Source organism: Dermacentor silvarum, chromosome 6 (genome assembly GCF_013339745.2).
Source record: "Dermacentor silvarum isolate Dsil-2018 chromosome 6, BIME_Dsil_1.4, whole genome shotgun sequence".
Taxonomy (NCBI): Eukaryota; Metazoa; Arthropoda; class Arachnida; order Ixodida; family Ixodidae; genus Dermacentor; species Dermacentor silvarum.
Window position 1 is genome coordinate 75,408,546 of NC_051159.1, and position 13,156 is coordinate 75,421,701.

The 13,156-nt window shown below is 45.6% G+C and overlaps 1 protein-coding gene across 5 annotated transcripts in view; it reads left to right on the plus strand.

Annotated features, from left to right (window-relative positions):
- LOC119455610 (juvenile hormone acid O-methyltransferase) overlaps positions 1 to 12,874 on the plus strand; it is a 33,715-nt gene extending 20,841 nt beyond the window's left edge. For 3 of the 5 annotated variants that reach the window (XM_049668904.1, XM_037717022.2, XM_049668903.1), the window contains 3 exons: positions 8,889 to 9,501; positions 11,245 to 11,401; positions 12,488 to 12,874. In XM_049668904.1, coding sequence (XP_049524861.1) covers positions 8,929 to 9,501; positions 11,245 to 11,401; positions 12,488 to 12,654 — 897 coding nt within the window. In that variant the 5' untranslated portion in view covers positions 8,889 to 8,928 and the 3' untranslated portion in view covers positions 12,655 to 12,874. Of the gene's footprint in view, positions 1 to 501; positions 575 to 8,127; positions 8,370 to 8,888; positions 9,502 to 11,244; positions 11,402 to 12,487 lie in introns of those variants that run through there. The other 2 variants (XM_049668905.1, XM_037717023.2) reach the window with 2 other exon arrangements.
- Positions 12,875 to 13,156: the final 282 nt, after the last annotated feature.

Sequence of the window (13,156 nt, forward strand, 5' to 3'; positions counted from 1 at the left end):
AACAAAGGTAATCTTGTTTGCCGTCGCTTGGAGATATTCAGATTATTTTTGAATACTGCCTAACTACATAATTAGTCTTCTCAAGTTAACTTCTCAAATAATATAGTTGGATGAAAATTGTGAATGACAAAATTGTAGAGCAACATGAAAAACTCCCGATACAGCTTTCTGTTGCTCAATACGTGCTAGATAAAAGTCTTTTCCGAGCGTGAAAGAAGCCCGCGAATACACGCAAAGTGCCTCGAGCGGCCAGTCACGTGGCAATTTTGCATGTATTCGGATCAGGTGATATGGCAGCTTTGCTGGCAAACCACCTTCGCAGCGTAGATGGGAGCCCCTTCTTTTTTTTTTTTTTTTTTTTGAATTCGAGTCAGAAGCCCGTTTTATACCTAGGTGCATCGCTTGTCACAAGGTGGTTATATGAAAACAGGTGTGCTCTACATAGGGCATGACGGCGTGCCGAGCTATATAGCAGTTGCTGCAGACCACGTACTGTACCATTTGCTCTGTACGAGTTACAGTCGCTACTGCTGTGCGAGTGTTGTTCCACAAGCCTAGATAAGAACTGACCCTCGTAAGTATTTTTCTGCCTTCTCAAAGGTGACTGTAAAAACAAAACAAAAAACTGCATGTAATAACACCGAGTGCCCTGTTAGCAATGTTTCTCCTTTTTTTTTCGTTTGATTCACAGGCCTAAGTGTGAGCGCTTGACTCTTTCTTTTGTTTTTTATGGGGCTTGGAGTTAACATTCACTCTCATTTCCTTTTTTAATATCGAAGTCATTGTCAACACTTCCCAACAACTGCACCCATGGTTGCATCATGATCGCATTAGTGGGGCTGCAGTTTACTCGAAGTAAACCTGAAAATGTTTGGTCTTATAGGACTAATCGCAAAAGTAAGGATTCACGCCCCTCCCCCCCCCCCCCCCCCCCCTGTTCATGAGAGTAATGCGCAGCACATATATTAAAACGTTAACTATCACTTTGGGCCTCGTCGTTGATATTCGCTGCTAGATTTACCTGTTTCTTTTCCTTCTTTTTCTTTTTTGTTCTGGCACTAGTAGCTCTTGACGAGTCTGTATTACTGTTTCCCGAGCTATTAGCGAAGAAAAACTGAATATGCAACTAGAAAACACCTACCGAAATCGCTCTTGGATTCTGACACAAAGTGCGGTTATCCATAGTCGACCAACGTCTTAGTTGGTGCTTTTCAGCAAGTACGTATTCCGCCAGTGCCTCTCTAGATGTGCTCAGGTGAAAACTGCTGCACCGTAGTCTCGATTGAGCGTTAGCGTATAGGCAGTGAATGATAGATATGAACTGAGCGGTCGACGCCGTGCGCACATTCTTGTTTGGAGGTACGAGAGCCTTCAAATTGTCTCATTTGTGAGTATAGCTCCTTTTAAGCTGTTGTGGTCACAAACAATTGTGGTATCATCATTCTAGATATCGCGCGCAGCATTCTTCCAGTGCACGCATTTCGAACAATCCGTGCAACTTATTCATTTGAGTATCTTCCTGAAGGTCTGCATGTACTCTCTCACTCTTCAGCGTCGCAAAACGTTTCTCAGTAAAAGAAAGCATAAGTACCATGTCAATAATAATGAGAAGCGCAATTCAAAACCCAATTTTGCCAGCGTGACGATGAATCTCTCGGAAGCTGCATTTTTGTGCTTCGTCCCGCGTGCGACCGAGAAACCGTATTGGAAAGCTCTGAAATCGTGGCCTAGTACCCCAAGAAATTATTTATTTGTGGCGCCCCAATAATAACTTTAGAGGCAAAAGTAACAATTGCACGTTCAAGGTGAACAGCACTCATTACTATGGTTGTTTGAGTTCAATATTTTCGTTCTGTCGACATGGTTCTTCGTTTTTATTCATGCTCACGGCGATCGCGCCATAGAATTCCATGCTTTCGTGCTGAAATAGTTGATGCCTCGTAGAATTACTGTATAGGCTCCCTATTGCAGCGCCCACGACGATCCCGTGGGCGCTGCCATGTTTGATCACGTGGTGACACGTCCATTTCTTGCCTCAACTGCCTCTGTTGCCTCCTTGTTTACAATGGAAGTGTATGACACCGGCGCGGCTTAGAAAACATCTGTGTTTCGAGATATCGTAAGCGCGGTGACTAGGTGGACGACACGAAGCTTTTATCACAGCTTCAGAGAACGTGCAAAAGCGCTTTGGGACCTGATTAAGCTATGTCGAAACGGCGCGAGTAGCGCATATGGTGCTTGTTCTAAAAGCAGGGCTAAATATGTATTCCAAGCTATCCAAACATTCCGCTCATGAATTCAGTCGGGGTTAGTGTGTTTTGCTCTTTGTTCTTTATTCGGCAAATATTTTGAAGCAGTGGCTTGTCAGTTTCTGACTCAGTGAAGTTCCTCGGTGCGGCCACTGTCTGATTATTTTCTGCCTAATCGCTCGCGGGCGTGCGCAGTTCCGATAGATTTCTTCTTGCTGCGCACAAGGCTTGAAACGTAACTGTTTTGTACATTGTAATACCTTGTAGCAAATATTTACTACAGCTAGTAACTCGCTTACTCTTGTGGACCGTCACGAAACATTCAGCTTCGACTACTCGTGCGCCATCGGTGTAGTCCGTCATTTATTGTGCGTAGGCAGTGCGCATATATTCAAGTGTGCGCCCATTCACTTATTCTTGATACGTCGGCGATAGAGCGGGCGTAAGTTTCCCTGTCATTTGGGACAGATGTGTATAGATAACGTGCGCGAAACTTACTATGACAGGAAGCGGCGCTACTCCCTTTGTCACTGTTTAACGAGTGGTACTCACTCTTGCCGACGTTCTGGGGATGAAGCCCTTTCTTTGAAGGTTAGCGATACAAGGCTGGCGGATGAGCAAATGTCTGTATCCTCGAGGAAAGCCGTGCATCTCAAAGTGCCGGTAACACGTTCGGACAGTTTCAGCAGCGGTCCGCGAACTTGGCCACACAGATTCATTTCATTCCTTAACATGCCAGTAACTATTTTTGCAGCCAACTACTGCACACGTCTTCAATCCGCATGATTTATTCTAGCATGATTGGAGCACAGTGTGTTAGCGAAAACTCAGTTGCATTTCCGACAGCTGATCGCACGGAAGCAAGGTAGAAGCGGTAATGGTTTCGTATTCGTGCGCGGTCGCTGAGGAGACCGGGGTCGTGAACCGTCGCGCCGCCGTGAGCGCCATCTCGTTTCTCTAAAACAAACTGCTCCGCGAAAAGGGTCAATAGGAAGCCAGAGTTACGCGTCTGACTGAACTCGTCGCTCGCGCGCCGCTATTCGCCGAACGTAGTCACGTGCGCAGAAGGCATCTTCCTTGCAGGAAAGCCAAGTTCATGGCTGCACCGCTAACGCTGAAGCCGGCCGCACCGCCAGTTCGCAGTCGGGAAGTTTCATGTGTCACGTGTGCCCGCAAAACCCTGAGATTGGCCGCATCGCCATTTCGCAGTCTGGTCAGCTGGCAGTCAAGTGTGATCGTGCGCGTTTTTGGACCTGCTGTGTCCGTTAGTGTTGCTTCGCTGTTCATATGGCGAACATATGCCACAAGAACAAGTGCCAAAAGCGCGGCGAGAATAGTTGGCTGTTGTAAAAATCTAACCGTTTCGTTCACTGTTTAAGATGATTCGTACATTCCAGTACTTTTCAGATTGCGCATCCACCGTTCGCGTTGAGCACACAATCTGATTTGAATTGACTCCATGTGGAATCGGCAACAGCATTCTATAGACAGTTTCGATACATGTACGCACGTCTTGCGCCAAGCGATATATATCCTTGCAACAGTCGTTACCCGATGCAAAATGGCCCCCAAAAACACATAAGAAGGATAAGAGGATGCACTGAACAGACAAGAACGGATAAGAAGGATGCACCGAACAGGTCTTGCATGGAAGCATAATATATTTAGTCAAACTGCGCAGTATAAATATTGGCAGCCTTTCCTGTATCTATTGCGCGTGGTCTGCATCGATCTAACCAAAATTCTCGTCGGTTTGATTATTGATGAAATACAAGTCATAGCGAACTTGTTGCACTTGTTGTTTAATGAGGAATCATTGTTTGCCCATGATTTCTTATTTTAAATTTGAAAAGATATAGCAACAATACTACAGTGTTGTTATCGGCCACATGAAACGGACGAGAGCGCACGGTCACCGCTGGCTCGAGCGCCTTTTCTGCAGTCAGGAGGAGTGACTTTCTCGCATAGTATGGATGCTTAAACGTGCAAGATGGTCGACCTACGCACTACTATGCTATCTATGGTAGCATATACAGTAATTCTAATGCCCTCCTATCCTTCCGGGCGTCGTTGAGACACCTGTCTATTCTTCCATCGTGGTCCTGCCCACAGTCTCATCTTTGTTGTGCCTCTTTTCGTTTTATTACGCGCAAGCGTACATGGCTAGGCGCATCGAGGGCTGTCCAGGGTTAGTGTGAGGCCGCTGTCGAGAGATTGTGTTATAGTGAACTAGATAGGTAGTGTGAAACCGCAAAGGAAGCGGAGGTGGAAGGCTGCCTGGAGGTGGAGAAAGGAAACGCGCGCCGGGGAAGCTCGAAAAACCAACGCCAGCTAGAGGAGATTCTAGGTGGCGTTGAGCGAAGCAGGGTAGGATAAAAAAAAAAGGACACAGGCCTGCGCGGCACACGCAGCACAGTCACAGCGTAAGCTGGTGGAGCGGCTCAAGAGTAGCCCCAATTTCGGCACCACGCACACCAGGGTCTTCGCGAGAAAGTCTCTTCACCTCGTTTTGACGAGAACGATCTGAGCTGTCCGTCCGGCGTCGATGGCGAGCTGTGAACGATGCGTTTGCAGACACGTTAACTAGATGGCGCCACCATACTAGCGAAGACTGGGGATCGCGTTTCCTTTTTTTTTTTTTTGCGCGCCTCGTTTGAATGGCATCTCGTCGTCTGCGGCTTAACTAGATGGCGCCACCATACTGGTGGAGGCTCGGATCGTCTACGTCTGCGTTTATATGTTGTTGTTTTTTTCGCTATCACAAGCGCTTGCGTGGCTCAATGGTAAAGTATCCGACTCGCACACAGCGGTTCTGGATTCGATGCCGGCGGAGACGGGGTACTTTCTTCTCATTTCCAGCGATATCGGTTACGTGGCGGGGGCGGCGGCGGCATCATCGCGACACGAAACGGCTATTGGAATGAGCCCATAACAGCTTACGCTGTAAAAGGCGGAGCTTCGCAGATGAGGATTGTACACTCTAAGAAAAATGCCGGGGAAAACGGGAGTAACTCGACAGTTGGTCCTTGAAAGGGCGCCTTCATCCCTATGCAAATTTCGGAGGGTAAGTGTTTTATTTATTTCAGAAGTACTGCCGACCTCTCACATGGGGCCTTAAGCAGGAGTGGGTCATAACACAAGAACAAATTTGAAAACAAAGAGAAACAATTCTAGAAGCGCAACAGGAAGATTTGCCATAGCAAGTCTACAAAGCAGGTACTAGAAAGAACATGATTCATCATCCACGAGTACTGCAACACTAGAAACTCGACCACTAGAAATTATATACAATTCAATAGCCTTAAGCGTTCACGCACCAAAACAGGGCAGAATAACGGCAACAGACATCTCTTGAAAAAAGATTTCTGCAACGAGTGACATACCATAATCAGCGCAAGATAAACTTGCAAAACATTAAGCCTTGCGAACACCGAAGGATGCACATGACGCCAAGCAATTATTTTTAGCACACTGAAAAAGTACTAGAGAATAAAACGTAAATAGAAGCGTAGTGCGCGCGCGTGCGTTAAGCGAGGCCGGATAGGGGAGGAGATAGGGTATGTACGACGAAGTAAGCTCAAGTGGATTGTTGACGCAGCTTTGCCATGAACGACTCAACAGTAGTGCAGTTTACTATATCAGCAGAAAGAGAATTTCATTCAGTAACGGTGCGTGAAAAAAAAAGAATTTTTAAAAGTTCGTGTCCTGTAAGAATACTCCCTCAGTTTCTTTGGGTGCTCGGATCGCGTGGATCGACGATTAAAGGATTCTATGTACCTGTCCTTGTTTATGCGGAACTTGTCATGATAAAGTAAAAACATGTAATTTAAGCGATCATGCTGTCTTGTCTGCAATGTACCCAGGTTAGCGTTATTTAGAAGTGTGGTGGGAGATGTAAAGGAACTGTAGCGATTATAAACAAATCTAATTGCTTTCCTTTGAATCATTTCAAGCTTTTTAATGTTTTCTTGGCTATGCGGATCCCAAACCACGGAAAAGTACTCGAGGATTGGACGGATGTAAGTTTTGTACGCAATTAGTTTTAATTTTGCGGTGGATTTGCGCAGGGACCTTCTCAGAAATCCTAATTTCTGCATAGCTTTCCTTTCGATGTAAGAGTACATTTAGTCTCTGGTGCGAAAGACAGCAACGGGAGGACGAACGGCAACAGTTACTCCCCATGCACTCTGCTATTTTTGTCCGTGTCGTGGAGTGATGTGGCGAAAACGGTAGTTTCTATAAAGCGTGAATAGTTCAAAGTTCGTGCACTGTCTCTTGAACTACATGCAAAGCAGCATTTGCCTCTTCGTGAGAAAATTGCGTGAAATTTAGAAGGTGGAATATGAAGAACTGTACACTTCGTGTGCGTGTATACACCATAAGTGAACGATGCAGATTAAACGCCCAAGTCATTGATGGACTGCCTGATTTTCTTGCCCAATAGTACTAAGTTCCTTCCATTCCAAGGAGATTACAAACTTAACTCAAGCGAGGTGTTGCTCAAACGAGGCACGCTAAGCGACAGAGAAGTTGGTCTTCTATGTCGTCTCGCGGGCTCGTTCGCGCTCGCTACACGTACATCACGTAATGTCTCAGTTTAAATCATCCTAAGAATAATCGGACAACATTCTTCTTTGCAGTCGCTCTTTGGTTGCAAGTACACGCAACGTTAGACTCTCCCCGCACAGTATGCACAAAATACAGTCCCTTTTGCATTGTCGCACCTGCGTTCAGATGCTTAACCTCAGTATCGTGATTCGTCAACCGAGCTGCCGTGGTGTAGTGGTTAGAGTACCTGATTTGTGCTTGTTAGGACGTTAGTACGAATCCTATATGGGGAGCGTTTTCTTCTTTTTTAGCTCAGTTATTATTTATCAGTTTATAAACGGCTAATTTCATTAATTCCATCTTTAAGGAGCATCGCAAAGAATGACCGTTACTCCCTTGAAGAGCATCGGAAAGGAGCAACTGTAAGTCCTCGAAGGAGTAACCACATGGGGAGTAATAGTTCATCCCCTCGAACTTACCCCCTAAAGGGAGGAATGGTTGTGGCAGATCAGTTCCTTCCCTAAAGGAGTAACCTCAATACCCCATTTCCTCTTTTTCTTCTTAGAGTAGGCGAAGCGCGCTTGGTTGACCTCCTCTGGCAGTAGCTACGGGTTGTGCGTGCGCTAGGGAGGTACTGGGTTCGTCTCGTGATCTAGTTGCCGAGCGCCTTGCGAGAAGGACGGAGCAGCAATGAAAGCGGCGGAAGACTGACCACGAGTCGACCGACCCAGAAGTAGTTGCAACCGCGAATCGCTTTCGAGATACGCACGCACCACAGCGCAAACTACGCAGTTACTACCAGAGTACAGCTGCACCCCCTCCCTCCCGTGCTGCCTTCCCGCTTTCCTTCCTTGTGCATGATTCGGCACAACGTCAAACGCTTTCAGTCGCACATACAGCATACGGCGCGCGGGGACGATATTTTCGCCCTTGGATTTTACACGAAAAATCGCGGTGACCACGACAACAGAAATGCGCCCGGAGTGTCCATATCATTCAATTATATAGGAATGGCACCCATAATAGGCTTGCGTTCACGAAGTGAGACATCACTGTCATTGTTTGTGCGTGCGTGCACACAAAATAAAAAAGCACACACACACACGTGTGTGTGTGTGTGTGTGTGTGTGTGTGTGTGTGTGTGTGTGTGTGTGTGTGTGTGTGTGTGTGTGTGTGTGTGTGTGTGTGTGTGTGTGTGTGTGTGTGTGTGTGTGTGTGTGTGTGTGTGTGTGTGTGTGTGTGTGTGTGTGTGTGTGTGTGTGTGTGTGTGGCAAAAATTTTATCTGGGAGGTTTTATCGCCGTCGTCCCTCAAACAATTGCGATGTAGAGATTACCTGAAGGCATGCTATAAAGATAGTGGAATGACCTGCACCAGCTCAGTCTGTTTTTGTACAAGGCGGTGTCGAACAAGCGCAGAGCTTATGAAAAGCAATTCTGGAATCGGATAAGCGTTCTTTCTCTCCAATTTCGCTGACATGTGCGTCGCACAGATGCAGTCGCTGACGCTCCTTACGCCTATATAAACTGCACTGTTATCGCCGCATTGCCTTACGTCAGCACAATCCTCGCCGGTGAGTAACTTATGCATCAAGATCTTCGCATAGTATTGGAAATAGAGGCCACTGATTGAGAATATAGGTCTTTTCAGTCCCAAAACTATACTGCGGGATATGAGGAACGCTGTTGTAGAGGGCTTCGCAGAAATTAGGCACACTCGAGGTTCTTTAACGCATAGCTAACTCTCGGTAAGGTAAATTTAGGTAAGGCGCTTTTATGTAAAACAGCCTTCGTTCCAATTATCCATAAATAGATATGCATCGAAACGTCCATGGTGTCAATGTGCGGCAACCAAAGCTATTTGCCTACTAGAATGTATTATGCGCACCAGATATAGCTGGGAATTTTTAACCTCACAAACGTTAGCACTTAATTCCATGTTTGAAACATCCCAAATATGGAACGTAATATCCCCGTGTACGGTTCCTTGTTCCAGATAGTGTAGCATGCACGCCTGAAATAAAAAGCATTAGACATTCTCCTGTATATTTAGACACTCTAAGGAGCATCAGCCTCGTACCTTTAAAACGCAGGCCGACCACTGTACGCAAGTGAAATCCCAGCCGCCTTGTCATGGAGCGTCCGTCTCAACAGTCCAGCGGGTCACCGTCGGCGTTCCTCGTGAAAGAGCTGCCCAATATCTACGACCAGATCAGGATTCACGACCGGGAGTCCTCGGGCCAGCTTCTGAAAAGTTGGCAGGAATCGTTCTTCACCAACCCCAAAAAAGATGGCAAATGCGACGAGCAATATCTGGACATCGGTTGCGGCCCGGGTAACTTCACGCGTCACTACCTGCTTCCGCTCTGTCCACCATCGATGAAAAGACTGGTGGCGGTGGACAACTCGCACTCCATGATCGACTACGCTAAGCGAGAACACGGCCACCCGAAGATCGAGCACCGCATGCTGGACATTGCGGCCGACGACGAAGTGTTCCAGTTCATCGAAACCGAAGGGCAGTTCGATCGCATCTATTCTTTCCTGACCTTTCACTGGATACACGACAAATGTGCCGCGCTGAGGAACGTCGAACGCATTATGGCCACAGGCGGCGAGTGCCTGATCGTATTTAATCCTCATCCTGGACCCTTGCAGCTTTCCAAAGCAATGATGAGTTCGGAGCGATGGAAGAAATACAGCGACGTGAGTATACTTGCATGCCCCACGTGTTCCCCTATATACGGAGGTCCTATAGTGCAGATGATTCTTGGGAGTTTGGGCAGGATCTGTGCATTCCTGGAGTAAGACACCAACTCCACTCTTCACTAGTACAGCTTTTGTTGCAAGATTATCAGTGTCAAGACAATTCAGTCCGACAGTTACGCATCTTCTAATTATAAGTGAGAGCGCGACAAGCGTGTTTGTCACCGTACGATGGCGTATTCCAGTCATGTTGGCCCAGGTTTGTGTAAACATGTTAGCTGGCTCAACATGACAGATAATTAAGCTTCCGTAGTATTCTATACGCGCAAATAAGCACAAGCGCAAACAACATTTTAAGTTTTTTGAGCAAAGCGATTACTACGCGTTCGGGATGAAGAAGTGAGAAATTGATGTCATTATCACGTGCAACATCACAACGTATTGTTTGCAATATGCGTATCGTTACTACAGTATACGACACGATCGATTATCCCGCTAGTGTGTAAACTACAAAGCGCCTTCTAAGTAATTTTCATGGTGGCTCAACCCCGTCTGATCAACGCGGCAGCCGAAAGAAGCTACATGAATTTACACGTATTTCCTGACTATAGTACAAGAGCAAAATTGAAAGTTAATATACGCTGTTAGCAGTTCACGTTAATTCGCCAATATTTTAGTAAAGATAAACCTTAAGAGTTGTTGCGCGCTGTGTCCCGTTTATGTTTACCGTTCTTTTGTATCTCGTGTCTGTACATTTCTCACTCCCCTTACCGTCTTTCCTTCTCTTTATTTCTGTGTAGCAGCAGGCTTTCTGCTAAGCACGCACCCTTCGTAGTGCAGTTCTCCTCTCCTCGTGCTTATCCTCTTAAAGTAAGAATCTCCTTATCAACATTGCCCAATGCAATTCAGTTGGAGGTGTTTTGAAAAGATTTACTGAAAAGAAGTGGGTAAAATGTTTCATTGATGAACTCGTGATGAATGGAAATAGACTGAAGTTGCCTGGTGAAAAATTAAGGAATTGAGCGCAACCATATTTTTAGAAGCCGTTTTGATAGCCTTCTGCTTGTGTCACTAAGCGGAGTACAATATTATCGATAACTCTCGTGAAACCCCGCCAGCTAGCTGGGTTCTCGCAAGGCTCCGTTTCTCGCCGGACATTCCTCATTCACCGGCGGTTTTCGAAAATGCGCGGGCTCAGCGTAAGTGTGCCGTTAAGCGAAGTGTGCACCCGTTAGATTCGACTACCATGACTGCTTTTACAATAAGGAGCCCTGAAATAATTTTATTGGCGCACGTTCTTCGCGTTATGAATGCGATTAGCATTCTTAGCCCGCTTCAGCAACTTTGTATTTGTCTGTCTGTATTTGTCCTTGCATTTGCCGACTTTGTATTTGTCTGTCTGCGATCAATTACTGCTGTGCAGAAGCACCGGATTCAAGTGTGTATTAGGAAATTGTTTTGCAGTCATGCAGTGCAAGCATGTTTCTTAGGCTGTCTGTAGAGTTGTTGCCTCAGTTTATCTCCATGAAATTAGGTTCCATCTTTCGTTCACTTTTATCATTCTCTTGTTGTCCAATTTTTTTCTGTTTGTTTGCAGCATGCTTGCATCTTTTTTGAGGAGGGGGAGGGAGCATGGAGAAATATCCAGCATTTGAGTCGATATTGGAGTAATTTTACTCGAATATCCGCACTCAATTCCGGAATATCACTATTGATTCAAACGCTCTAACTTCTCACAAACAGGTTCTGAGGAATGTTGGGCCCGACTTTCCTGACACTCTCGACCCAGCGTACCTGAGGAACTACCTCATGAACATCGTCAAATCAACCACTCTCGTTCCACTGACGTGTGAGCTGGTGCGGGTGTCAGCCCCGAGTGCAAGCATGGACGACCTCGCGCGTAAGTGCTTACACTAAGCAGTTGCCTACAAAAATTACAGCTGGAAGCTCTGGCCCTGCGATCGTTCAGATATCATGGGAATAATGATTAGTGTACATGGATTTGCTCTAATATTCGCGGGCGCGGCTTCAAGCATTCTTGGCGCGTTATTTTTACGATCTAAGCAATCGTGGTTTTCAAAGCACAGCAAGACAATTAGTCTCGGCGCAGGTGTGTATAGTCGTTGGTAATCGTTGCCTTTATAACGCAATATACGCTGTTGAAAATTATCAATTAACAAAGTCACAAAGCCGTTCGAAACAAGAAGGACGACGTTTAGGCAAATCCATGTACTGCCCATCATTTCAATGATGGCTAACCTTTGGTGTTGGCCGCGTCACTGAAATAGTGGGCTTCACATACGTTACTATGCCTTCAGTATAGTTCCGTGTGATATCTGTATTCTCCGCATGTAATCCATGCAAAATTGAATTCTGTAAAAGTAATATGGAAAATACATGGAATTATTCATGTGCGAAAGAAAACGTTTCAGTAGTCTCTGTCTAAGAATTTCCAAAGCTGCTTCTACTTAGATACCGCATAAGAAGCACTTTAGGATAGCATTATGAGACGAAGAAAACACAATAACAGCAGGCTTTCTGCTAAGCACGCACCCTTCGTATTGCGGTACAAGCACAACAAACAATATAATTTGCGTAATTTCTTTACAGCGTATGCCATCACTCACTTTTATCATTAAAATCGTGGGTACTCAGTAATTACCTTAAAATCACGTTTCCTTCAAAAGATTGCTTTAATCTTTAAGGCTGGTGAACCCAGTAACAGCGACAGCATTGTTGTGAAGTCCCAAGAGAGGCACAGGAGTGTTCTTGCGAGCAAAACTGACTGGTGCGATGAGGAAATGACACTAATAAATAGTGCACACCGTCTTTTAAAACTCACAGTTCGCCATGTGCCGCGGACAACTTCAGTAAACATTTTCATGAAGTACCACAATCGCTTGACAGTCAAATCATTGACAAGGCATGAAAACAAGCATTTCATGGTCTACGCAGAGATCTAATAGCATAACCCTCAAATTTGCAGGTCTAGTTTTGCCCGTGAACCCCGTCTACTCGCTCCTGACCGAAGAAGGGAAAGCCGAGTTGGAGCACTTTGCCAAGGAACTGATGAAGCAAGGGCGTTACTCGAACTATTCAGCCACGGGAACAACTAGGGAGTTGAGATTCGTCTTTCACGGTTATAAGCCATAGAGTTCTGAGCTACCATTTACAGGGTCTCATGAAAACTGAACCCTACATCTGCGTGAAGATATTCAATATCAAAGGGAAGCACCTAGAAAGTGCTTTGGTGTTCGGTGTGTTACAAGAGACAGCTCAATTTCCTGCGTTCAGTGCAAGCCGTGATTGCTGCTGCTGCGTTTTTATTGTGCTTCGAAAAAAAAATAAACGCAAGGGGTGCATCAAGGATTAATTCCTGGACCTCTTTTGTACTCAATTCAACAATACTAGCTACTGTCCCTTCACTGTGCTAACAGGCAAACTAACTCTGACCTCAACAACATAATAAACTGGTCGCGTCACAATGGTCTTAGAACTAATCTGTTTAAACCATGATATTCCACTCCAGTCACTCAATTCCTTCAATCAACAAGGTAATTACCCTTAGCAATAATTTTATCCTCGCAGTCAATAAATGCTAATTTCTCGGAGTAATACCGGATTCAAACCGGAAGTACATAAAGTACATTGCGTA